The sequence below is a fragment of the Ipomoea nil genome, unplaced genomic scaffold, assembly GCF_001879475.1.
Source record: "Ipomoea nil cultivar Tokyo-kokei standard unplaced genomic scaffold, Asagao_1.1 scaffold1149, whole genome shotgun sequence".
Lineage (NCBI taxonomy): Eukaryota > Viridiplantae > Streptophyta > Magnoliopsida > Solanales > Convolvulaceae > Ipomoea > Ipomoea nil.
In genome coordinates, this window is record NW_017617577.1 from 2,572,438 (window position 1) to 2,598,999 (window position 26,562).

A 26,562-nucleotide genomic window follows, 5' to 3' on the forward strand; every position below is an offset into this window, starting at 1 on the left:
GTAACTAGCAGCCTCGCCTTAAGACTGAATTCAATTCCATCAAGGGGTACCACGGAGAGACTGAGGTCGCACTCAGTATGCATCATGCCCTCTTGGAGGCCACCATGAGTCAGTTTCGACTCGTGCCAGGGAGTCTTGAACGATATGCGACAGTTTCGACTCATGTCAAGGAGTCTTGAAACATATGAAGCAATTTGACTCATGTTAGAGAGTCTTGAAACCTTGCTTTAAAATTTCGTATAGGGCTTGCCCCTACCAGCTTGCTCGTCAAAATGCATGTGCCTACAACACTTTTATCCCCGAGGCTACCGAGTTTCAATCAAGATTCCCGAACTCTTGATAATTGAACGCTTCTCATTTGGGTGCCGGTCTTTTAGCGATAATTCGAACAACTTTGCTTTGACTTGTCGAATGATTGTCCTTCTACACCACTCTTGCAACCTGAATTGAATTTGTTTTTGTTATGACTGAACTTAGATAATTTGATTTCTAAGCTGCCTACGTACTCCTATGAAGGAGATCAAGTCAAACGTAGTTCAAATGATTTTTTTTTTTTTGAGTAGAGCCGTTCACAGTTTAGACTCATGCGGGCCAGGAGCGTCTATGATTTGGGCCCACCCATAGACAAAGCGAGATGCATTAGCAGTTTAACCACGTGCTGCATTTTTGGTGGATGAGTCGTTCATCATATTTCAACGACTTGTGTTGACACCCCAAGTTTAAGGGTGGTAAAGCTTTAGGAACCTTCCATTGATTGGACCGATCTTCAAACCATCTTCACTAATCAGCTTGTAAGTTCCACCGGTGTAAACTTCTAGAATCACGTAGGGACCATCCCATCTTGAAGTGAACTTGTGGCCAGTTTTTCTTGTGACGATGATGGGCCTGCGAACAGCTAGGACTTTGTCCCCAATTTGAAAGGAACGGGTCCTTACCCTTTTATTAAAAGCTCTAGACATGCGAGCTTGATAGCACTCCAAGCTTTGTTGCGCTTGCAGACGCTTTTCATCCAAGGCTTCTAACTCAGCCAAGCGTAACTTAGCATTTTCTTCATCAGTAAGCCCCTCTTGTATAGCCAACCTTAAGGAAGGTATTTGGCGCTCTAGAGGCAAGACCGCTTTTACACCATACACCAAAGAGTATGGAGTGCTTTGAGTAGGTGTGCGGTATGTGGTTCTATACGCCCACAAAGCTTCTTCCATTCTGTCATGCCAGTCTCTTTTTGATTTTGAGACCACTTTCTTCAATAAATTGCATAGGGTCTTGTTAAAAGCTTCAGCAAGCTCATTCGCAGCTGCATAGTAAGCTGATGAGTTTCGCTGCTCAAAGTCAAAAAGCTTGCAAATCTTGTCCATCAACTTGTTGTCAAAGGGCTTCCCATTATCTGTTAAGATATATCGCGGGATACCAAATCGATAGACGATGTGGACACGGAGAAAGTTTGCAACATTTTCTTTCTTCACCTCCTTCAATGCCACAGCTTCCGCCCACTTTGAAAAGTAGTCGGTGGCAGCTAATATGTATGCGTGCCCTGCAGATGACTTAGGCGTAATTGGGCCAACCACATCAAGTCCCCAAGCATCGAATGCCAAGATGCAACTGTTGGGTGTAGAGGTTCTGGTGGCTGATGGATAAAGTTTACATGATATTGACAAGCTTGACATATTCGAGCATAATCTATGCAATCCTTTACCATTGTAGGCCAATAATAGCCCATTCGCTTGATGTGGAAGTGTAACTTGAGACCGGATTGATGTGCACCGCAAACCCCAGAATGAGCTTCTTGCATAGCTTGTAAAGCTTCCTCTTCCCCTAGGCATCGGAGAAAAACTCCCTTGCATAGCTTGCATAGCTTGTAACCCCTTGCATGATATTGACAAGCTTGACATATTCGAGCATAATCTATGCAATCCTTTACCATTGTAGGCCAATAATAGCCCATTCGCTTGATGTGGAAGTGTAACTTGAGACTGGATTGATGTGCACCGCAAACCCCAGAATGAGCTTCTTGCATAGCTTGTAAAGCTTCCTCTTCCCCTAGGCATCAGAGAAAAACTCCCTCGAATGAACGACGATACAACGTCTTTTATAGTAGATGAAGCAAGGAGCTCGACGCTTTATATCCACCCTCTTACGTGGATCCTCAGGTAACTTTCCATCAGTGAGGTAGTCAACCAGTGGTTGCCTCCAGTCGTCCTTGCCTATATCATACACTGAGGCAGTAGGGAGTTCAACGGTTTCATCAACTGAGCCGTCTTCATTAAAGATTGGTGGAACCACCCACCTTTGACATACTTCTATTCGGGTTGCAGGATGAGCAATAGTAGAAGCCAATGCGGCTAAGGCGTCAGCTTGCTTGTTTTCTTTCCTCGGTACATGTTCAATTGTGACGTCCCCTAACCATTGCATGAGTATCTTTGCATAGTTATTATATGGGACTAACTCCGCCTTTTTAACTTCATATAGACCCAACACTTGGTTTATGACCAACTTTGAATCTCCATAAATGTTAATTCTTAGTTGCTTCATGTCAGCCGCTATTTCGAGCCCAAGTATCAGTGCTTGGTACTCAGCAACGTTGTTTGAACATTGTTCGGCCAAGGTGAATGAATATGGCAACACCTCGCCTTCTGGAGTGACAAAGACGACTCCAGCACCTGCCCCCTCTCTATGCGAAGCTCCATCAAAGTACATCTTCCATGGGGGTAGGACTTCAATGACAAGCACATCTTCATCAGGCAAATCGTCAGACAACTCCCATTCAGCAGGTATTGGGTGGTCTGCTAGGAAATCGGCCAAGGCTTGCCCCTTGACAGACTTTTGCGGCACATATATAATTTCAAATTGTTGAAACAATAAGTACCACCTTGCGAGGCGGTCGGAGAGAACGACCTTCGCCATAACATATTTCACCGGGTTCGCTTTGGAAACAAGCCGGATGGTATGAGCCTCGAAGTAGTGCTTAAGTTTTTTGATGGCGAACACAAGTGCCAAACATATCTTTTCAATTGGGGAGTACTTTAACTCGTTCGGGGTCATCATTCTACTAAGACAGTAGAGAGCATTCTCCTTCCCCTTGTCGTTTTCCTGAGCAAGCAAGGCGCCCACAGAATTGTCTTGGGCGGAGATATAGAGGATTAGTGGGCGACCGTGAACAGGAGCGGTTAGCACAGGCGGCTTCATCAAGTATGACTTGATACTCTCAAATGCGTTCTTGCATGCATCGTCCCATATGAATGGGATGCCAATTTCCATTAATCGACTAAAAGGTTGACATCTTCCCGCTAGGTTTGATATGAACCTTCGGATGTAAGCCAACTTCCCTTGTAAGCTTTTAAGCTCATGAAGGTTTCTCGGCTCAGGCATCTTCATTATGGCATCGATTTTTGTTTGCTCGATCTCGATGCCCCTGTGTCGAACAGTAAACCCGAGAAACTTTCCAGCAGCAACCCCAAAAGCACATTTCAGGGGATTCATTTTGAGTTGAAACTTCCGTAGGCGGTCGAAGACTTGCCTTAAATGCACCAAGTGATTTGTGCGCCATTTTGACTTCACAACTAGGTCGTCTACATAGCATTCGACCATTTTGTGCAGCATATCATCAAATATTGTCTGCATAGCCCGTTGGTATGTAACACCTGCATTTTTCAAACCAAAGGGCAGTACTTTGTAACAGTAGATGCCTTTCGGCGTTCGGAATGCAGTTAAGTCTTTATCTTCCGGTGTCATGCGGATTTAATTGTAACCGGAGGATCCATCTATGAATGACAGGATCTCATGCCCAGTCACGGCATCTATCATTAACTCCGTGATAGGAAGCGGGAAGTCATCTTTCGGGCATGCCACATTGAGGTCCCGAAAATCTACGCAGACGCGGATCTGGTCGTTCTTCTTGCGCATAGGCACAATACTGGATATCCAGGTTAGATATTTAACTTCACGAATGAAGCCAGCTTCAATAAGCTTATTAACTTCCATTTCAATCGAGGGAATGAGCTTGGGGCGGAAGCGTCGTTGAGCTTGCTTAACCGGGCGACACCCCTTCTTCACTGCTAAGCAGTGCACAGCTACCTTTGGGTCCAACCCTGGCATCTCCTTGTATGTCCATGCAAAGACATCAATATATTCTTTCAGCAATGTGACATAGATTTCTTCATCTTCATCAGATAGGAGTGCGCTAATGAAGATAGGACGAGGATTTTCAGGAGTTCCCAGATCAACTTCTTTTAATTCATCCACTGCGGCCCGTACCCCTTCTTCTAACTCATGGGGTGCATCTTCTGCATCTTCCCCCTCAATCGGGGTTTCATCACACAAAGTGATATGGAACGACGATGCCACCTCTCCCTGAGTAGTTGGTGGTACGTCATCACTTGAGCCTACGCTTTCCTCATTCTCTTCTTTATGTACACAAGTGTGTACAATGGTCTTCGGTTGGACTTTCAATACTTCACCGCATGAAACATGAATATAAGTTTCTCGTCTCATCCGAGAAGGAATCATGCTTCTAAGCCTTTTGGGAGGTTCCACTTCAGCAGAAACAATGGCACTGTCATTAACAACTTGGACAGCTCCAAGTCGATCATGCGTCGACTTTCTCTTTAGGGCTTTAGGACTTGACCCAGTCTATCAAAGACTGAGCGTCGAGAGTCCGCCTTACCGATTCGGTCGAAGACTGACTTCTTTTTGTCTTGCCCATTATCATTGGTAGGAGTGAGGTTTGGGTCATACTCGCTTCCCTCCGCGGAGATACAATTACTTGCAGCCCTGTTTATAAGAATTCACACTGGTTTAGGGGGGACATAGCCCAACCCTTTGCGCATTTGAGGTTCTTGGTGATTTGCCTTACCTTTACTACCGGCTTCTGGGATAAGGTTTCCCAACTTCTATGGCTCATTGGGGTTATAGCCAGCTTTGGCTAGAAGCTTATAAGCGTTAGGGTCGAAACCCTCAGTACGTTTGGCGGGGAATATTTGGCCCACTTTATCACCACATTTCTCTTCGGATGATTTTGCTGCATTTGTTTTGAGTGTATTAATCCTTGCAAGCGGGAAGATGAGTTTTGTGTTGTGTTGATCTCCCTCTACAACTTGCTTTCCCTTTGACTTTGATTGGGAAGGTGGATCGTCATTGCTTTCCTCAATATCTTCAACAATAACTTGCCTTTTAATGTAGAATTTTGCGTCTGCAAAGTAAGACTCAGCCTCTGTGAAAGGGCTTTCATCGGCGACAACCTTTTCAACTACGCCGTTCTTTTCAAACATCTACCACCCCATTTTCATGTATCCACGGCCTTCTAAGTAATAAGTTATAAGATGTCCTTGCATCTATGACATGGCAGAGGACACCTGAACTCAGACTTCCAATTCTTAAGTCAAGTCGGATAATGTCGATTGCTCTTTGCCCTCCCTGGTTGAAGCCTTGTATCATTAGACGACTTTGGGCAAGCTCATCTGTAGATATACCAAGGTCCTTCACAGCTTGGAGGGATAGGATGTTGACAGTTGAGCCTTGATCAACTATAATTCTTTTGAGCCTTTGCCCACGGATATAGCCTTCAACAAATAGTGGGCGATTGTGTGGCGTGCCTCCAAGTAACAAGTCTTCATCCTTGAAGGTAATTTCTGTGGAGTAAGAAGTAGCCTTATGCATTAGCACTTCCTCATCCTCGATGTGTTTAGGAGATGAACATTCCCCTCCGTCTTCTGGCTTGTCATTTGTATTTAGGCAGGAGCTAGCAGTGCCTGCCCCTTGAAGATCAAATCCCTTTGGCATATATTGAGCCAAAGGAACTGGTGCACGTGGCTGTTTGCCACGCCCCTTCGTCTTTGATTTGCGGGCATGGGTATTTTTTGAGGTTTTCTCAACCCAACTTTTAACTATGTGCTTTTGATGCTTCACAGGCTCGACTTTCTTCTTTCTATGAGTGACAATCACCGATTTTCCTTCGGATGTGTTATCATTCCGCCGTGGTTCTGAACTTTGACCGACAGCGTGCTTAACAATGAAGGGGAGTGGACGCTTCCGTTGTTTTCCATCTTCCTTTTCAGTGCACAGCGGAGCGAATTGTCCGAGTGTAATTGATATTTGATTCGAGCTCGCGTTAGCATCCGCGAGCTCAATTTTTTCATCCCTGGCCAGTGCCATAACTTTGTCTTTGAAGATAAAGCACTTCTCAATTGGGTGACCGAGAAGACGTTGGTACTTGCAGTAATATGGGTCATCCACCCTTGTAGCTTCATCAGGACGTTTCATTTCAGGCAACTCAATGAGCCTAAGTTTGAGTAGCTCATCAAACATGGGAGATACATCGGAATCCATGAAAGGATAAGTCTTCTCCTGCCTTTCTTCAATTGTCGGCCTTCTACCACCCCTTGACGGGCCAGAAAATGATCTTGACCTAGGCATTTCAATTGCCTTAGTGAAGACTGTCATAGGAGTAGCCTTTACATTCATCACTTCTTTCTTTTCCTGCTTTGGAAAAGGTTTGTTCCACTTTTTAACTTCTTGTTTTCCAGGTGCATTGGAGGAGCTAGGCAAGTTCAATATGTTGAGCCCTCCGCTGGCTTCGATGCTCAATTCCATTTCGTGAGCACGACTGGATAACTCCTCAAAGGACTTTGGCTTAATCCCTTGTAGGATATAGGAGAGTTCAAAGTGCATGCCTTGGATGCACATCTCAATTGCAGAACTTTGAGATATTCTTTCTTTGCAATTCAGGCATAGTTCCCTCCACCTTTCGATGTAGGCACCGGCGCGTTCACCCTTCCATTGGTGAGTAGTGGTGATTTCCAAGAAGCTGACCGTTCTCCTTGTACTATAGAAACGGGTTAAGAACTCACGTTCCATATCGTGCCAGCTATCAATGCAGCCGGGCGCGAGGTCAGTGTACCAATCAAACGCAGTTCCCTTTAATGAACGGACAAACTACTTTACCAACAGATCGCCATAAGTCCCTGCATCATTGCATGTTTCCACAAAGTGGGCAATGTGCTGTCGGGGATTTCCCTTGCCATCGAATTGCTGGAACTTAGGAGGTTGATAGCCGTAGGGCATTTTCAACTCCTCAATTCTTTGTGTGCAGGGCTTAGCATAGGAATATGAAGGTTGGCCTTCATCCAACTTGCCTTTGATGGCCCCCATTATGTAGTCCTTCAACTGAACCACTGGTATCATGCCTTCGGTAACTGGGATAGTTTTCTTAGTTGCAGGTAAGTGGGAAGCAGCTTCTCCTGCCACATGGCTAACATGAGGTGGTGGTGATTGCTGACCAACCTCTTCTTGCCCTTCAGGTTGCTTTCCTGGAGCACGGCTTCCTTGCTCCTCCATGATGCTTCCTACCCTATTATACAGGGTGTTAAGCCGTTTCTCTTGATTTTGGAAAGTGATAGCCATTCCTTCCAGAGACTTAGCAATTCTAGCTAATTGCTCCTCCACAGACTCTGTGTTTGTCGCCATGGCCGGCATGACGTTGTAGACATGAGACCACTCAGGTGCAGCCCTCCATAATGGATGTGGTGGAGTTACGGGGGAAGTGCTCCCGCTACTAGCATTCCCTTGCATAGAAGTTGGACTACTACCATCGGTAGCTCCCTTGGGAGAGGGTGGACTTCCAGCAAAAGCAATTGCCTTTGAGGCAGTAGGGGCCTTGTCAAGCCTTCGAACCACACGTCGTGCCATGGACTGAGGTTCAGGCACTTGGACCCCCAAATCCTTTGCGCGATTCCTTGTCAGCGGACCTTGCATTTTCTGGGTAGTGCCAGAGCAAGCTACAGGCGTAGACTTGGACTTGGTAGCTTGGGCATAAGTCCTCCTGAACATGGGATTGTTCGATGCCATTTGATGCGCAGGTAGAGGTATGGAAGTAGTAGAGAGATGAGAGGCAGAGCTGTCCCACTGGGCGTGCCAAAATATGTAAACGCGAAAAACTCGAATTGTATATATTCAAAATTCAAAGTATCGGTTACAAGTAGTATCAAGTATATATCAAACGGGAAGGGGTACAATCTCTGTATATGAGAAGTCCTCTGATTCTCTACTAGAAGTATGCCTGTTAGAAGTGTGCCAAATTTGGAATATGCCAAATTGGAAGTGTGCTGAGTCCAGAGTATGCTGAACTTGAAGTAGTTCCCTGTTGGAAGTATGCCGAGTTCAAAGTATGTTGAACTGGAAGTATGCCGAATTCGGGAGTATGCCGAACTGGAAGTATGCCGAGTTCAAAGTATGTTGAACTGGATGTATGCGAGTTCGGGAGTGTGCCGAATTGGAAGTATGCCGAGTTCAAAGTATGTTGAACTGGATGTATGCCGAGTTCGGGAGTGTGCTGAACTGGAGTAGTTCCTTGCTGAAGGGCCTCCGGAGTTAGTAGCTTGTTCCTCAATGAAGGGCTAATATGCAGCTTGATCTTCAAAGAAGGGCTTCCAGTGTTCAAGTGGCGTGTTCCTCAGCGCGTATACGCAGTACAACTGCGGGCGTGTTCCAGACGATATCCCGGCGAGATTTCGGCAGAGCTTCGATATGCAGATTTCCAGCTCCATTCTTTGAAAATGAAACCACTATTTATAGTGGTGAGGGTGAGGGAAAATCTCCAACCAACTCTTAATTCCTTATTTAATTTAATTTCTTTAATTAAATTAAGGAATGTATCGGGACACCATTGTGTCCAGGTTCATGATTTCATTAAATTTCCAAATAATATCAAATATTCCAATTTCTTCAAAATTATATAATCCACATATAATTTTGATGGGCCAAGACCAAGTCAAGCCCGCTAATTAAGCAACCCAATTACTCCAAGCAGCCCGGTCCAACTCAATTAAATATTTCACCAACTTGGCCGAACAATCCAACATTCAATTACATTTAATTAAGTAATTAAACTAATTAATTATTCAATGGGCCATTTAATTAACCCAATTAAATAAATATTAGTCCAATTAACCTAATTAAAGTAATTAATTATCAATCAATGCCCAACATCACACACACTGGTCCATTTAAATTTTCAATGCTAACAGTGGCGGTGACACTCCCACTATTTATCTTCTAGTTTTCCGCTGCTTAGTTTATGATAATGACTGTTTAGAGATGTAATTAAGAGTTAGAAAAGTGGGGTGTTACAACAACCACCAACAGGCCACCAGCAGCTGACGCTCCCAGAGGTCGCCGAGCCATGGGCACTGAGCCTAGCCGCGATAAGAGGCGTGCTCTCGCAGATCACCAAGCTGGGGGGTCCAAAGCCCCGCTCCCTCCTCCCCCCCCCCCTCCCCGGCGACGCAAGCAAGCCTCCCTGGTCGAGCGATCTGAAGAGACGAATGGTGAAGCCTCGAGCTCCCATCGGGAAGAGGTGGAGCAGCTCTGGAGGAGGATGGACGAGGTCCTGAAGAAAATTGATGAAAAGGACGGGTCTCTAAAGCCCTAGGACGTGTTGGCCACCCCGTTCGTAAGCGCCATTATGGAGGAGCTACTACCCAAAGATTTCTGTTTCCCAACCCTCAAGGCGTGCTCAGGTGAGACGAACCCACGGATGCACCTCACCAAGCACATGGCCGCCATGATGATAATCGCGGCCACCCCACTTGAGGAGGTCGAATGGGAACCTGAGGGACCACCTCACCACCACCGCAATGGTGTATCGGCTCCCGTCGACCCTCTTCCAAATCTCGCTTTGCTCCAGGAGGGGCAACCGCCCTTCAACAGGTTAGTGCGCAGGTCGGCTCGGAGGCCACCGAAAGAGTGACGACCCCGCTTCCACCTCCCTCAAGGGGGTGAGCGGTCTAAGCACCAGACCACCCCGATGGGGTCGAGCAGCTCCGAAGCGAAGGGATGAGCTCTCTGAGGGAGTGGTCGCGCTCCAACATGCTACCACCTTATTAACCCGCCTCGTGGAGCTGTTTGAGGCCCCCTGCTCAGTCCCGAAGATGACCTCAAGGATCGTCTCACTAGCAACCACAACGAGGAGTTGGCTCCTACCGCTCACCATCCAGCGCCTCTCAATGGGGCGCAGCAGGTCAAACACCCGGTTTCCCCGAGCCCTCAGAACTCAAGTTGGGGGGTGGGGAGGTCAGCTATCTTATTCTTTGTCCAAGAAAAGGTGCACCTGGCGACCCCACCCCAAAAGTCCAAAGTTATCTTAGTCTTTCAAAGGTAAATGGGTGGCTTGACCCCAAATATTGACATATGTTCTTATTAACTCATGGTCGCGGTCGTGCGCGCCGGCCCCGACCTTGGCTGCGGGAGCATGCCTCTTGTCGCGGTTGGGCCCTGACCTTGGCATATGTTCTTATTAACGGGACGACCCTGCTCACTACCTAATGAAATAACTAATTATGCGCTTCTTACCCCTTGACAAGGCCGAAGCCAAACAAGTGAGGAGAACCTACCTGATCTTTGGTGACATACCCTACAAGAGGTCCTCCAATGGCACCCTGCTACGTTGCTTGTACCCTAACGAGGCGGGGTCAGTCATAGCGGAGATCCACAAAGGGACTTGCTCGACCCACTTGGGGGGGGGGGGGGGGTCTAAACCATAGCCCGAAGAGCTATCCCACAGCCCCAAGTTGGGAAGGTCCATTTGTTGTTGCAGCCGTGGTCCGTCCCCTCCAATGATGTTTTAAGAGGTGGTCCGTTCCCTCTAATGATGTTTTAAGAGGTAGACCGTCCCCTCTAGTGTAATAAATCGAATAAAATTCTTGTCCTAGGGAGAATTTCAGCTTGTTTGAAAGGGGAGGGAGGTGAGTATTTACCCGACCTCCCAAACCATACCCTAAGGGGGCACGAGATCCGACCTCGCATACCAACCCCGACGGAAGAGCCCAACAGCCTAGTCTCGTATAACTTAGCTCGAGCGGCGAGTGTACCCTAAGGGGGCACAAGGTCCGACCTCGTGTACCAACCCCGACGGAAGAGCCCAACGGCCTAGTCTTGTATGACTTGGCTCGAGCGACTAGTATACCCTAATGGGGCACGAGGTCCTACCTCAAAAACCAACCCCGACGGAAGAGCCCGATGACTTGGTGTCAAAAACGACCCAGGTGTAGCGGCTATCGCACCCTAAGGGGGCACGAGGCCTGACCTCGCGTACCAACCCCGACGGGAGAGCCCAATGACTTGGTGTCAAAAACGACCGAGGTGGAGCGGCTATCGCACCCTAAGAGGGCACGAGGCCCGACCTCGCGTACCAACCCCGACGGAAGAGCCCGATAACTTGGCGCCAAAACGACCCAGGTGGAGCGGCTATCTCACCCTAAGGGGGCACGAGGCCCGACCTCGCGTACCAACCCTGACGGGAGAGCCCAATGACTTGGGGTCAAAAACGACCTGGGTAGAGCGGCTATCGCACCCTAAGGGGGCACGAGGCCCGACCTCGCGTACCAACCCCGACGGAAAAGCCCAATGACTGGGTGTCAAAAACGACCCAGGTGGAGTGGCTATCGCACCCTAAGGGGGCACGAGGTCTGACCTCGCGTACTAACCCCGACGGAAGAGTTTTTGGACCGAGAGTACCTGTGACAACACAAAATTTATTTTTATAAATCCGAATTTATGAAATTCCAAAATAGTCATTTTCACTCTATTAAAAATTTTTGAGATAAATTTGGTGTTTGAATAAATTATTTTGAGTTACATTTTATATGATTTCAACACCGGAACTTATTTTAATTCTAAATTCCTAAATTTTCGGGTACTTTGCGTACCAATTTTTTTTTTTTAAACTGAGAATTCAATCTGAGTGAAACCGGTAGAAATCTGAGAAGCCTAAATCACGTGCCTAACCAGAAATCATTTTAGAGAAATTCAATTCCAACCCCAAACTATTCTAAATCCTGATTTTGGACCATGGTCCATGTAGCATGGTGAACCACATCCCTCCAAGCCCTTCGTCTGATGCATGCTTCGAACCATACAATTCCATTTTTGCCCTATAGCAATCATTGGTGATTCTCCTAGGGTTTAGAGCCCTATAAAATGAGATGTTTTCAGCCATTGTCTCTTGATTCCCTTCATTGTCTTCCCCAAACAAAAGCTCTGCAAGAAACACAGTAAGTTTTCCCTAGCCTTCAATTTCTTTAGCTCCCTGTTTTTCTATCTCTGAGACTCTAGTTTTAAGAGTTGTTGTGTGGATTGTTAGAGGTGTCTAGGAGGTGAAGGAGGTTATAGCTAACTTGGGAAGAAGAAGGAATCCCAACAAGAAGGAGGACAAGAAAAGGTATAACCCCATGGACTCCCAGCTTAGTTTTGGCTTTGTGAAGCCTCTGTGAAATAGCTAGAAATGAGTAGAAATGCTAGGATGTTGTGTGTTTGAGCTATTGGATGTCTTGTTGAAGTTGTATGATGTGTTGTTGTTGATTTGGAGGTGGTTTATTGTCTGGTTTGGCCTTGCAGATGAAGAAGGAACCACTGATGCACCTCTCAGTGTGCATTATTGGAAGTCACGGGCCTAGCCAACGGCCCACGAGGGGAGTCGTTGGCTAGAGTCATGGCTAGACGGCCCTAGGCCGCCGCCGGACGGCTCCAGGCGGCAGAGCTTCCCTAGCCCCGCCGCTAGGACCATTGAAGGTTACCTGTGCAGTGACCGGGCCCTTGTGGCTCAGCTACGTGTCGTTTCGGAACGGGTGTCATGGGCCCTGGTGTCTCGGTACCTTGGGGCCGTCATGACACACGTTTGGCCTTTGATTTCGTTGAATTTGGATTAGAAATGAGCATGTTATGATAGAAATTATGATGAAATGTTCTATAGTAATGCTAATATGAGTTCATCAGACTTGCACTGCCTATGGGATTTGCTTGTTATTATCTTCCTGATGCTGTTTGAGTATTAAATAGCAAAGCATGAACATTTTGTGAATGAGAGTTGTTAGAAAAACATGACTAGAGTGTGTATTATGTTCAATGGAAATGGTAGTCTGTTTTGATGGTAGAAATGTACAAAGTATGTTATTTTTCAATCCAAGCATGATTGTGTGTCCTTTGAAAGTTCACAATAATATATAGAATTGAAGTATGTTGCACAGTAAATTGCATTCCAAGCATATCATGTTTTAAAAGTGCATAAGTGGCCAATGTGAGCCTAAGTATTATTTTCCAAAACTCATGAGCATGTGGAAAGTCTTTATCTTGTTGCATTGAGAATTTGTTGAGAAGTGACATGCGTAAGTGTGCATAAGTAGAACTATTCCCTAAGATATATATGCTATCTATATAAGTGAGGTTTTGGAGGACCCGTTGGGACTATGTCCTTTCAGAGTAAAAGAGAAAGTAACGGACATTGTGATCCGACAGATTTATCATGTAACGTGGTGTATTCCCACGTTACGAGGTTGGAGACTGCCCGCCAGGCTTGGAATCCTGGTTAGGGGGTGTGCACACTAAAAGTACGATACCTGATTCCACAGAGAAAGCAAGCAAGAAATAAAGATAAAGAACCAAGAGAGTGGTTCTGTGGGCGAGTTGAGTATGTGGCCGGCTAGATTGCCGAGCCAGTTAGGTCCATTCACGATTCCTAAAGACCTACCTCCCCACGAGTTAGAGGTTCCGTAGTTACGGATGTGGCGGATGCACGAGATTGCACCGTACGCTAGGGCTTCGCTGCGGCGAAGTACCTCCCTCGCACATGAAGAGAAACGAGAAGTATGAGAAAGTTTGAGCAAGAAAGAAATTGAGTCAAGAGAGTCAAGAGAAAGATAGCGAGTCTTTGTGACTCTAAGAAACCTCCACAGAAAAGTATTCTATTTACAAACGAGTGTATAAGTATACATATAGTATTGCATATGTTTGCATAATGAGAATGTTTGCACGAAATTGTATTTTGAGTATGATTGCCTTAGTTACATATTGAAGTTTGATATTTCTAGTTTGCATAATGAGGACTTGAAAGCATGAAAATAATTTCTTATTGATTAATAGTACAGAATTGCGTGAAAATTTTATGTGTTAGCATGAGTTGGTTATTGAAATGTTTTGCAGGATTGAGATTTGCTATGTTAAGTATGCGATAGTATGATCATGTTGTTAGGTTTGATATCGATGAAGTATGCCTATTTGATGTTTTAGGTTGTGAGCATATAGAAAGCTTATCGTTTATTTTAAGAATCTGTCTATCTTATTGAGATTGCTTGAATTGGAATGTGAGCAAATGTTTTTCCAAAGTATATACTGTAGTTTTTTACAGGGTTGAGTGGAGTTATACTTAGCTTCGTGCTAACAGGTGTTTTCTATTTGTCTATTTGCAAAACCCCTTTCAGGTGGGCACAACTCTTGAGAGTGCTCGAGTTAGACTAGTGTAGTTAGTTGCTATGTAGTCTAAACTCTTGATCTATTATTGATGTTTTTGAGATTTGGATGTAGACACTTGTTATTTTGTTTGGTGATAGACACCGGGGTACTTATTTCCCCAAGTTACTTTAATGTAGTAAATTTCGGATGTTAGTTTGGCTTGATGTTTATTTTTACCCTTAGCCTGTGCAATCACCGTGGGAAGGTGGTTCTGGCAGTGACATTCCCACTAAGTTTGTTAATTAAGTTATTTTTACGCTGCTTAGTTTATCTTAATTTGGTTTTAGAACTTTATTTGAGTTTAAGAAAAGTGGGGTGTTATAGTACCCTTTGCCAAAGAACTACGCAAAATACTTCAAGCGTTGGTACAAACCACGAGTGGAAGCCCAGTACGCAAAATAATTCAGACACATATATGAAGGGATGGTGAATGCCAAATACTTCATTAAATGTCGAGATAAGTCTTAGTACATGACAAAGAAAGGAGGACAATCAAGCTACAATCAAGTTGCTATGGGGTCGGCCCAAGAAGCCTCGGTACAAGGAATCTCAGCCCAAGACGCCTCGGCACAAGGCACCTTGGCCATAATGGCCACGGTCATAGTGGGCTCGACCATGGTGAGCTTGACCATATGAGCTCGCCCACGTTCGCGCAAGGAGGTCGGGTCGGAGCATGCTTACTCTCTTTCGTTGTCGACTTATCACAACAAAAAGAGTGTGGGACTCATGACTGATATATTATGACGAGTTCAAACCGACCCAGGGAGGTGGAGCCTGATTGGGGCCCCTGAGGTTGAGCCCCGTGCTCGGCCCAAGGCCTCAGCCCTATAGGCCTCGGGCCACGAGGCCTCGGCCAATAGGCCTCGGTCGGGGTAGGTGCCGACCCCAAAGAGGTCGGCCATAAACGGGCTCCACCCGAAATAAGGACGACCGGGGAGCCAGTCAAACGAGAGACCCGGGGTGGGGTTTGTATAAACCCCCCCCCCCCCCCCCCCTCCTTGTCCTAACAAGACACGTTCACTATTTTACACCTACTATGGTCCTAATCAAGTCTTGTAATAGCTTATTAGCGATATTTAATAGGATATACGGTCCCCGCGACTTTGCAATTCAACGACGTCGTTTTGCTCGTTCTATCCTTTTATTATTTACATTCTTATCCGGGTTTAAGTAGTGCTTGACTTTGATTTTTTTTCCACTTTTAGTCCTTCCGGTCATCTGAGTGACTACTTTTAATCGGAATAAATAAATTGTTATTTATATTTAGATTTAAGAGGGGTAAATAAGTCCTTTACCATCTCTTAAAAAATAAACAAAAGAAAAAGAAAAATATTAAGCTATGTAATTATTCTCTTCTTCCCGTATCTTCTCCCTCTCTTATTGTAAGCGGCTCTAGTTCATGTATTTTTGGGATTATAGCCATGCGGGGCTATCTGATCAAGGAGACACAGTTTATGGAGTCTTGAAGAAGAAGAAGAAGAAGAAGAAGAAGAAGAAGAGGGTTTGACGAGCTCTCTTGATACTGTTTCAACTTTCATGATCGCCATTTCCAATGCGCCTTAGCTCTCACCATATCGTTCCAATATATACAAAAATACTGGAATGATACTAGAAGCATTACTTAAAGTCTCAAAAGCTTCTTGAGTGATAGTAACAAAGATCTCAAACCCACACTTGATGTTATTATTATTGGGCAATCCTGTACTGGGCGACCAGAACCCATTTCCGGTCGAGTTACAGTTCAAGAGGTTGGAAACCAATGAAACCGGGATGCAACGTAGAACAAGGAGAAGTTCTTGTCGCTAGGAGAAGCGTAGCTGAAGAGGTTGAAGTCCAAGGATACGTTCCGAGGATTGGAGGAAGTATATTTCAGTCTATTGCAATGGTGGACAGGGGATTCAAAAATACATGAACCAGAGCCGTCCATTAAGAGAGGGAGAAGATACGGGAAGAAGAGGATAATTACATAGCTTAATTTTATTTTTCTTTTTCTTTTGTTTATTTTTTAAGAGATGGTAAAGGACTTATTTACCCTCTTAAATCTAAATATAAATGACAATTTATTTATTCCGATTAAAAGTAGTCACTCAGATGACCGGAAGGACTAAAAGTGGAAAAAAAAATCAAAGTCAAGCACTACTTATGTCAGGAACGAAAGTTGTGAACCTAAATTGACGGAGGCACTAAAGTCATAGGACCAAAAGTGCAAAAAACTCTATATATATATATATATATATATATATATATATATATATATATATATATATATATATATATATATATATATATATATATATAGGATCATATGAGAACACTTGCTTAGGTGAGAACGTGAGAACAAATCTTGTGCATCAATCTAATTAATTTTAATGGTCTAGATTAAGTGTGTGCGAACGCAGATTAAATGTGTGCAAACACGATTAAGTGTGTGCAAATGCAATTGATCTAGATTGGTCTAGGTGACATTGTGAGATCAAATCTTGTGCATCAATCTAATAATGTGATTAAGTATGTGCGAATGCGATTGATCTAGACCATTAAATAATATTAGATGGATACACACGATTTGTTCTCACCTAAGCAAGTGGAATCCCCCCCCTCTCTCTCTCTCTCTCTCTATATATATATATATATATATATATATATATATAGTACATTCTCGGATAATTGGAAGTTGGTGTAGAAACTCTCATTATCACACATAAAAAAGGAAGATAATGAGAATCAGGTAATGCCGTCCATGCACTTAAAACAATTCCAAATCTAGTCATACTATGTTGTCTCACAGAGAAATTACCATGCTAAATCAGTCACGTACATTACAACATAGTTGTAATAATAAGGGGATAATTAATGGGATAACGCAAGCTACCTAAGTTGGTCTCACATCTTCATCACCATAATCAAACTCATCTTTGAAAAAAAAAAAAAAAAATCTGGAAGCATGATAATTATTCTTCAATTCACGTCGTACAATTATTGCATCTTGTCTTTTGATATCAACAAATGCTGTGGTACATCCACCATTTATCTGTCATGTCCCAACGTAAGCACGCTTGGCAGTGCCTGCAGTTTGATATAGTGTATCTCTAGTAGACCCATATGGATGTATTTTGGCTGTAAAATCTAGTCATACGTTGTCGATTTTTATTAGGATTAAACCTTACCACTCACGACAAAAGCTATAGCTAGTAGCGAATGCACAACTTATTTCCTTATAGATTGGCATCACATTGTTCGAGACAGACTGTTAGACTGGATTCTGGATTACTTGGCCTTTAGGAGCTTTACCAGCCTCCGTTCAACAATTCCTAGTCACCCGGTGGGCTGGTACTAGACATGGCCTCTGTCCAACAATTTTCATTGTCCTTAGCTTCAGAATGTAAAACGTGAGTAGTTGTTGAGTACTAAGTGTCCTTGAGATCAGAACTGGGTAGGTAGTGCTTGAAGAATTATTATCTGATGTGAATGTGAAGGTGATGGGTTGCAGTAATGGAGACATGGAGTCACCAATTAATTTCCGTGAAAATAATGGTGTACGGTCGGAGCAGAAAGCAGTAGTCAAACATAAATAATAGCAAACGCACACGATGTTGTTTGAAACTAGGGTATCCAGAAAAATTCTTGATTTTTTGATAATCCAAAATGCTAGATATATAGGATGGATGAAGCTTATTGCTAGATCACCTTGCAAGACTTCAAGGGCGCGTTTGGTTCATGAAATATGAAATTAGCTTAAGCAATAGGATTACTTCTTAAAAGATAATGTGTATATAATCGATAAATGTGTATATAATTATACATAAATGTATGTATGCCAATGTGTAAATATTAATATATATATATATATATATATATATATATATATATATATATATAGAGAGAGAGAGAGAGAGAGAGGAAGGTTCAAGTGCGGCAGTGCACTTAGGTGCGGCAGTGCGGTTAATTGTAGGCCATTAGATTAGATAAACCCAACGAATCACATTCATCCAGGCTTTTCCGATATTTCCGCGCGCGTTCTCACAGTACGCGAACTGCAAGGTTAAAGTCGTCATTGGGCACCAGAATATATCAAATCATAGTGTTGTGTGTTTTATGTTCATTATTGGTGCATTATTAACCTTACTGTGGTGTATTTGAGAATTCATGTTGGTGCCTTCCCGAGCGGTCAGTACGACCGCACTAATAGTTATACGAATATACACCATCTATGTTATAAAATGCACACCAAAAAAACATGCACAAATTAGATACGCATCACCAGAACGCACCACTAGGTATGCCTAAAAGCATCACACAGTGTTCAGAATACACCATTGGGTGGTGAGTTATATGGTGTATTTTTTGGGTGTGTTGTGTGCTTTTTGGTGTATTTTTGCATTTCATTGTGGTGCTTTTTTCTAACACTATTGGTGTCTTTTGTTAACACTGTTGGTGTATACTGACAAGCGACCAATATAAATAACCACTACAATTACCATAACACCCCCCACTTACCAGGACGCGCTTAAATCTTTAAATCTTCGGAAATTAGCTGCTGCCGTTAGATTAAGCAAAATGGACGACGCTGATATGACCGCACCGCCGCACCTAAAGCCACTGCCGCATATGAGCCTTATTCTATATATATATATATATATATATATATATATATATATATATATATATATATATATATACACACACACACACGAGACCACGACGTATGTATACTTGATTATTATATACATACATATATATATATATATATATATATATATATATATATATATATATATATATTATATATGTTGTTGTTGTTGTTATTATTATTATTATTATTATTATTATTATTAGATTACCTAAAAAAAAAAAAAAGAGGTAATTAGATTATCTTGAAATATTACCGCCACAACAATTTTGGGATAATAATATAACATTATCAAGGAATCTTATAACTTGAACGAAACGAGGTAATATAATATTACCATAATCAAATTATCTAGGTAAACTAAGATTTTTTGAACCAAAAATGCTCCTTACAATGGATGTATTTATAGGAAGGATAATATATTTTTTTTACCAATATTATTATTATTATTATTTTTTTTTGAAATAAAGAGCTAGTTCATTAATCATAAGTTGAAACAGTTACAATAAAGATTGATAGAATGATAGACATTATTTACAGTCATACATAGAAACAATTTTCCTAGCAATGCTAAAAGAAACTTGAATCGCAAACTGTGTTACAAGATTGAATTGAAGCAGAATTCATGGGAGGAACCTGAAGCTTCTTTGATGTTAATGATCTAGCATAACTTCTCTACTGATGTGACTCATAGTTTTTAAAGTCTACTAATTAGTTGACATAACCAACTTGTTATAAAAGATTAAAATATCCAATCAAATAGTGTCATGTCAGGAGGGATCATAAGTAGCATTACACTTATATATAATAAGAATTATTCAAGACACATTTCTAATATAGTTTATGTGGTGACAATAGAAGGTTTAGGGTTACTGAAATAACGAATCTAGTTAGTAGTGTTAGAAATAATTATTTCCTAACAATGATTTATATAATAAAGGTTGTAATTCTATAAGGTACTCACGTTGATGATTAGTGATGTGTAAAGGCGGAATTACTGGGTGAAATTTCCTCCCTCTCATTCTGTTAAAATTTAAGTTTATAAGGGTTAAAAGATGTATAATGGATAAGGTTATGGGTTTCACAATCCTAAAGGGATTTCTATTCCTAAAGGAGGTCACATTCCTAAAGGGATTTCTATTCCTAAAAGAGGTCACATTCCTAAAGTGATTTCTATTCCTAAAGGAGATTCCCCATTCCTCTTGAAAGAGGGTTTCTCATCACATCTATACCGAGGAAAACTCTAGGGATCTTAACGGTTTCAAATCTCTAAGTTTTCTAGTCTTCGTATCATCAGGAGGTGATTAAGGTATACGGATCAGAGAGGTGAAGCATTATATTCTTGATTCATTCAATTTAGAGATTACTTCTTCAATGGAGCCAAGTAAGTTCTATCTTTTCCATTTAATTAAAAATCCATGATCATGAACATTGTTTAGTTGATTGATTTGATTTACATGCGATCATTGTTAATTGTGCTTCCGCATTCAAGTTATAGCGCATAAAGGATTTTTTAACATTTGGTATCAGAGCCTGCTTGTAAATTGATTAATCACTAAAATTAGGGTTCATGATATTTGGGGATTTTTTAATTATAAGGTTTATTTGATTATGGGTTGTTGATTATTATCCATAACAAGTGTTCTCGTAACTGTACTCATATAATTATGGAATTAATATTATACGTGTGTATGTACATGTGATTGTACTGTTCGTTGTTGATGGGTACGTATAGTACTGGCCTTGTTTATTTGTTAAAACCCATTCGTATGCGTACTGTTGAAATTGTTAATTGGATATGTACTGTACGTACTGGTTTTTATATATAAGTTGATTGATTTGTATATTGGTTTGGTATTGAATCAATGGAATCAAGAGTTATTACCATCTGAGGTCCTTCGAGTATAGTGATTTTGCCATGTCTAGTCCTAAACTTTCAAATTGACCATTTGTGATTCTTCGACTTTCAAATTTAACCATTTGTTGTCCAAGTTAACCACCCATGGTCCTCCAACTTTCAAAATTTAACCAACTATGGTCCTTTCAAGAGGTCCACGGGTGGTTAAATTTTGAAAGTTGAAGGACCATGGGAGGTTAACTTGGACCACAAATGGTTAAATTTCAAAGTCGAAGGACCACAAATGGTCAATTTGAAAGTTTAGGACTAAACGTGGCAAAACCACTATACTCGGAGGACCTCATGTGGCATTAACTCATGGAATCAACATAAATATATAATTCTTGTTTCTCGTGCACGAACATATATACACAGTATGATTCAAGTTGTTGACATCTGGGAATTTGGGATCAATATAATTGCTATATACGTACTGTGTATACGGCTATTTATGTATTCATTCAACATTAACATATATGATTCATATATGTTGTATATGTACGCACTGTACCTTGTTATTACATGATTTATATTGTATATGGTTTGACACTATTAATCATGTATTATATGTTATAAGAGAACGACATATAAATTAAGGTTTATTTTTTTTGGACAATTAAATTGAGTCTATTTGGGTTTATTTAAAGTATTATGGAGTCACTTTAAATTTTAGGCTCATTTAATTTGTGTTTATATTTGAGTCTATTTGGGTTATTTAAAGTATTATGGATTTGCTTTAAATTCTAGGTTCATTTAATTTGAGTTTATATTTGAGCCGTTTGGTTTACTTAAGGCATTAAGGACTTGCTTTAAATTATAGGCTCATTTAGGATCAATTATGGTTGGAGGTTTTACCCACTATTAGTTTATATATATGTTTATAAATGAATTATTAGCATAAAGCGAGTGCGTTAGTCGCCAAAGCGGCCCACTCAAGGTAATAGCTAATAATCATTTATGTTTATGTTTACAGCATATATATAAATTAAGGTTTACTTACATAAATGAGTTATTAGCATAAGGCGAGTGTGTTAGTCGCCAAAGCGGCCCACTCATGGTAATAGCTAAATAATCATTTATGTTTATGTTACAACATAAATTAAGGTTTATTCACATAAATAAATTATTAGCATAAGGCGAGTGCGTTAGTCACCAAAGTGGCCCACTCAAGGAAATAGCTAAATAATTATTTATGTTTACAAATTTTTATCGTACACAGGTTTTTTGCATCATTGAATGACACTAAAGGATAGATAAACATTTGTGATCATTAACACATGGTTCTAGCGGTTGCCCAAAGGTAGATCAGACATGTGATTAATGACAATTTAGGAGATTATGATTCTTGTTTTGTTAATATGTAGTGCATGTCCAAAGATGGCCTATATATTAAATTGAAACTTGATGAATAGTCTCATTCAAGTATGTGTGAATGATGCATGTCAGTAAATTGACATTGTATTTAAATTTGACCCAAAGGCGGATTTAAATGCAAACTTAAGGTCTATAAATTATAGTCTGAATAAAGGTTTGTTACTCAAAGCAATTGATAAATGTTTGTAGTGAACACTATTGTATCACGCTATAATGGTGACAGTTCTGATGTCAGTAGTAATAGCAGCAAGTTTAAAAATAAAAAAATAAAAAAATAAAAAAAAAATAAAAAAAAAAAAAGGTCAAGCATCCTATGAAGGTGCAAGGTGATGTTCAAAAAGTGCAGAAATGCTATTCTGTAACAAACCTGGGCACAAGAAGGCTGAATGCCTGAAGAGGAAAGCTTGGATGGAAATAAAAGTATACATTCAGTTTCAGTATGCTTTGAATCCAATCTTGTTAAGGTTCCTTCTAATACTTGGTGGTTAGACACTGGTGCTACAACACATGTTTATAACATTAAGCAAGTTTTTATGTTTCAACCTCATAGGGAAAATGAAAAGTGTCTTTTCATGGGAACATGATGAAAGCTAGAATTAAAGGTATTGGAACTTACAGAATTAAGCTGGATAAAGATTTTTTGCCTTGATCTTGAGAATTGTCTGTATGTTCCAAATTGTTCTAGAAATCTTGTTTCAACAGCTAGGTTAGAAACATTGAGTTTTTACTTTAAGATTGGAAACAAATGTTTGTATCAACAAAAACCTTTATGGTTCTGGTGTTTTGTTGGATACGCTATACTGTTTCAATCTTAATGATGACTTTGTTAATTCCTTGTTTAATGTGATGTTTGTGTTAAAAGGAGTGCGCCAAAAAGAATCTTCAGCTGACTTGTGGCATAAAAGGCTTTGTCATATATCCAAATAAAGGATATTGAGACTTATTAAAGTTGGAATTTTGTCTCAATTGGATTTTAATGACTGGAATGATGCATGTGTCGATTGCATAAAGGTAAAGCAAGTCAGACATGTATCAGTACACTCAGCCACAAGAAGCTCATGATTACTTGATTTAATACATACAGATATCTATGGTCTCTTTTGATGATCCGTCTTGGAGCGGTGATAAATACTTTATTACCTTTATTGATGATCATTCTGGGTACTGTTACATCTATTTACTGCGTGAAAGATCTCAGTCTGTGGATGTCCCAGAGACATTCATATTTGAAGTTGAGAGTCAGTTAAATAGAAAAGTAAAGACAACTAGATCATATAAAGGTGATGAGTATTATGGGAAAACATCAAAAGTTGGACAAATTCTCGGTCCATTTAAAGAAATTCCTCGAATCTAAGGGCATTTGTGCATTATACACAATGCTAGGCACACCACATCAAAATGGTGTGGAAGAAAGGTGAAATCGTATTCTAAGGGAAAAGGTTAGGAGTAAGGTAAATAACTGTACATTGCCTGTTTCATTGTGGATATATGCATTAAAGACAACAACATATTTACTCAATAGGGTTCCTAGTAAGGTTGTTTTTTTAAAACACCTTATGAACTGTGGACAAGAAGGAAACCTAGTTTGAGGCATCTTCACATTTGGGGCTGTCAAGCTGGAGTGAGGATATATAATCCACATGAAAATAAATTGGAATCCAGAACCATTAGTGGTTATTTCATTGGATATCCAAAAAGGTCTAAAGGGTACATGTTTATTGTCCTAATCATAAGTACGAGGATTGTTGAGTCTGGTGATGCTCGCTTCATTTAAAATGGCGAAGTCAGTGTGAGTGTGGGAGCTCGTAATGTTGAGATTAAGGAGTCATTGATGGTTCCAGATTCATCAAGTGATCCTTTTTTTCCTGTTGTTGTTCCTATTGCTGCAGTGTAGTGTAGCCTTATGGAAATACTTTGGAACAACAGCAGCTAGATGCTCAAATTCCACATGAGGAAGCTATTGTAAATGAAGATGAGGTTGAAACTCAAGATGATGATCAAGTGAAATCTCAGCAGGAAGTGGCATTAAGGAGATCTACTAGATAGAAAAGATCAGTCATTCCTGATGACTATATTGTTTATGCACTTGAGCATTGATAATTATCCAGTCTCATTTAACCAAGCCATACAGGATAATAATTCTCCTTGAGAATTATTTGGTTTTGGTGGCTCATTCTGTTCTTGAGCTCCACCAAATGGTTGTTAAAATTGCCTTTCTGAATGGTAAATTAAAAGAGGAAGTATACATGGATTAGCCGCAAGGCTTCATGGCCACAGGAAAGGAAAATCTGGTATGTAGATTGAAGATGTCGATCTATGGATTAAAACATGCTTCTAGACAATGATACTTGAAATTGTCATTTGGTTTTGATCACTGTTGATCAGTGTATCTACATAAATGTTTAATGGAAGCAAGTTTGTAATCCTAGTATTACATGTTGACGACATTGTTCTTGCTGCTAATAATAAAGGGATGTTGCGTGATATTAAGGAATATCTTTCTAAGAACTTTGAAATGAAGGATATGAGTGAGACTTCATATGTGATTGGAATAAGAAATATTCTATGATAGATCACATGGGATTTTAGGTTCATCCTAGAAGACTCACATTAACAAAGTTTTAGAAAGATATAAACTGGAAATCTGCAAAGAGGGTCCTGTGATACTTACAAGGCACTAAGGACCACATGTTCACCTATAAAAGGAACGAATAACCTGGAGGTTATAGGTTATTCGGATTCAGACTATGCTGGATGTTTGGATACCAGAAAATCCACATTCGAATATATTTTTTTCCACTTGCTCATGGAGCAATATCTTGGATGAGTGTGAAGGAGCCTGTCATTGCTACTTCCACTATAAAGGCAGAATTTGTGGCATGCTTTGAGGCTACAATTCAATAATCATGGCTGCGTAATTTCATTGAGGATTCATTATGATAATACAGCAGCTATGTTCTTCTCAAAGAACGACAGATATACTAGTGGTGTCAAGCACATGGATTTGAAATTTCTGTCTGTTAAGGAGAAGGTACAAAATCAAAAGAGTATCAATAGTGCATATTGGCACCGATCTTATGATCACGGATCCGTTGACTAAGGGATTGGCGCCCACGACCTTCATTGGCCATGTTGGAAGGATGGGCATGCTGGTAAAGTCCTTGTATAACGGTTAACTCTGCCATACATGTATGGATTTATGTTTGATGGCACATCAGGTTGATGATACTCTTAGATATCTATTCAGGTTTTGATTTTGTTATGGTTGATGTTGATCACTTATTTATGCATAATTCAGAAGTGATAACAATGGTCTGGTTTAAGACATAAGGAATAAGGTACTTTCGGATTTTACCTTATTATTATGGTTCGAATTCTTATTAACTGTGATACATGGAAGGGAGCGGGACGCTATGTCAGGCCTGTAACCGCCATGATTCGGTTAATAAAGTTCGATAAGGTGGTGACTTTTACATTTTCATATTAAGTGAGCTCAAATTAAGGATTGAAAATTGTAAAGTCACGCATATATGAATCAAGTGGGAGATTGTTAGAAATAATTTATTCCTAACGTTGATTCATATAATTAAGGTGTCATGGTCATATGAATCAGTGGGAGACTGTTAGAAATAATTATTTCCTAACAATGATTTATATAATAAAGGTTGTAATTCCATAAGGTACTCACGTTGATGATTAGTGATGTTTAAAGGCGGAATTACTGGGTGAAATTCCCTCCCTCTCATTCTGTTAAAATTTAAGTTTATAAGGGTTATTAAAAGATGTATAATGGATAAGGTTATGGGTTTCACAATCCTAAAGGGATTTCTATTCCTAAAGGAGGTCACATTCCTAAAGGGATTTCTATTCCTAAAAGAGGTCACATTCCTAAAGGGATTTCTATTCCTAAAGGAGGTTCCCCATTCCTCTTGAAAGAGGGTTTCTTATCACATCTATAAATACCCAGGAAAACTCTAGGGATCTTAACGGTTTCAAATCTCTAAGTTTTCTAGTCTCCGTATCATCAGGAGGTGATTAAGGTATACGGATCAGAGAGCTAAAGGTTAGTGCGTGGAAAATGCCAAAAGTCCCTCCTTGCATTGAATGCATGCGGTATTTATAGGGGGAGAGGGAATAGTACAATTACGGTCTCTCGGCATGCGTGTCATGTGTAGCATATGCATAGGGCAAGATCGGGGCCCAAGCTGGCTCGTCCACTTGTCCTAAGATTCCTGATTCCTTTGGGTATGCCGCCGACAAGTTTGGGCTCTGAGTATGACAGTTCGGGTGCTCGGTCTCGACCTTAGGTGGCCGGGGCAGGCCGATTGATATTGCTATTCGCTCGACTAATCGAACTGCACTCGGTATGGATTCAGGTCGGATAGGT

The 26,562-nt window shown here is 41.1% G+C and overlaps 1 protein-coding gene across 1 annotated transcript; it reads right to left on the minus strand.

The window, feature by feature from the left end:
• Positions 1-2,037: 2,037 nt before the first annotated feature.
• On the minus strand, positions 2,038-3,255 carry LOC109183664. The gene has a single exon (XM_019333720.1). It carries the CDS (start codon positions 3,253-3,255, stop codon positions 2,038-2,040), a length of 1,218 nt encoding a protein of 405 aa, XP_019189265.1.
• Positions 3,256-26,562: the final 23,307 nt, after the last annotated feature.

Excerpts from the sequence above, each read along its gene's own strand:
- LOC109183664 (XM_019333720.1), bottom strand. The coding sequence starts at position 3,255 with ATGGAAATTGGCATCCCATTCATATGGGACGATGCATGCAAGAACGCA.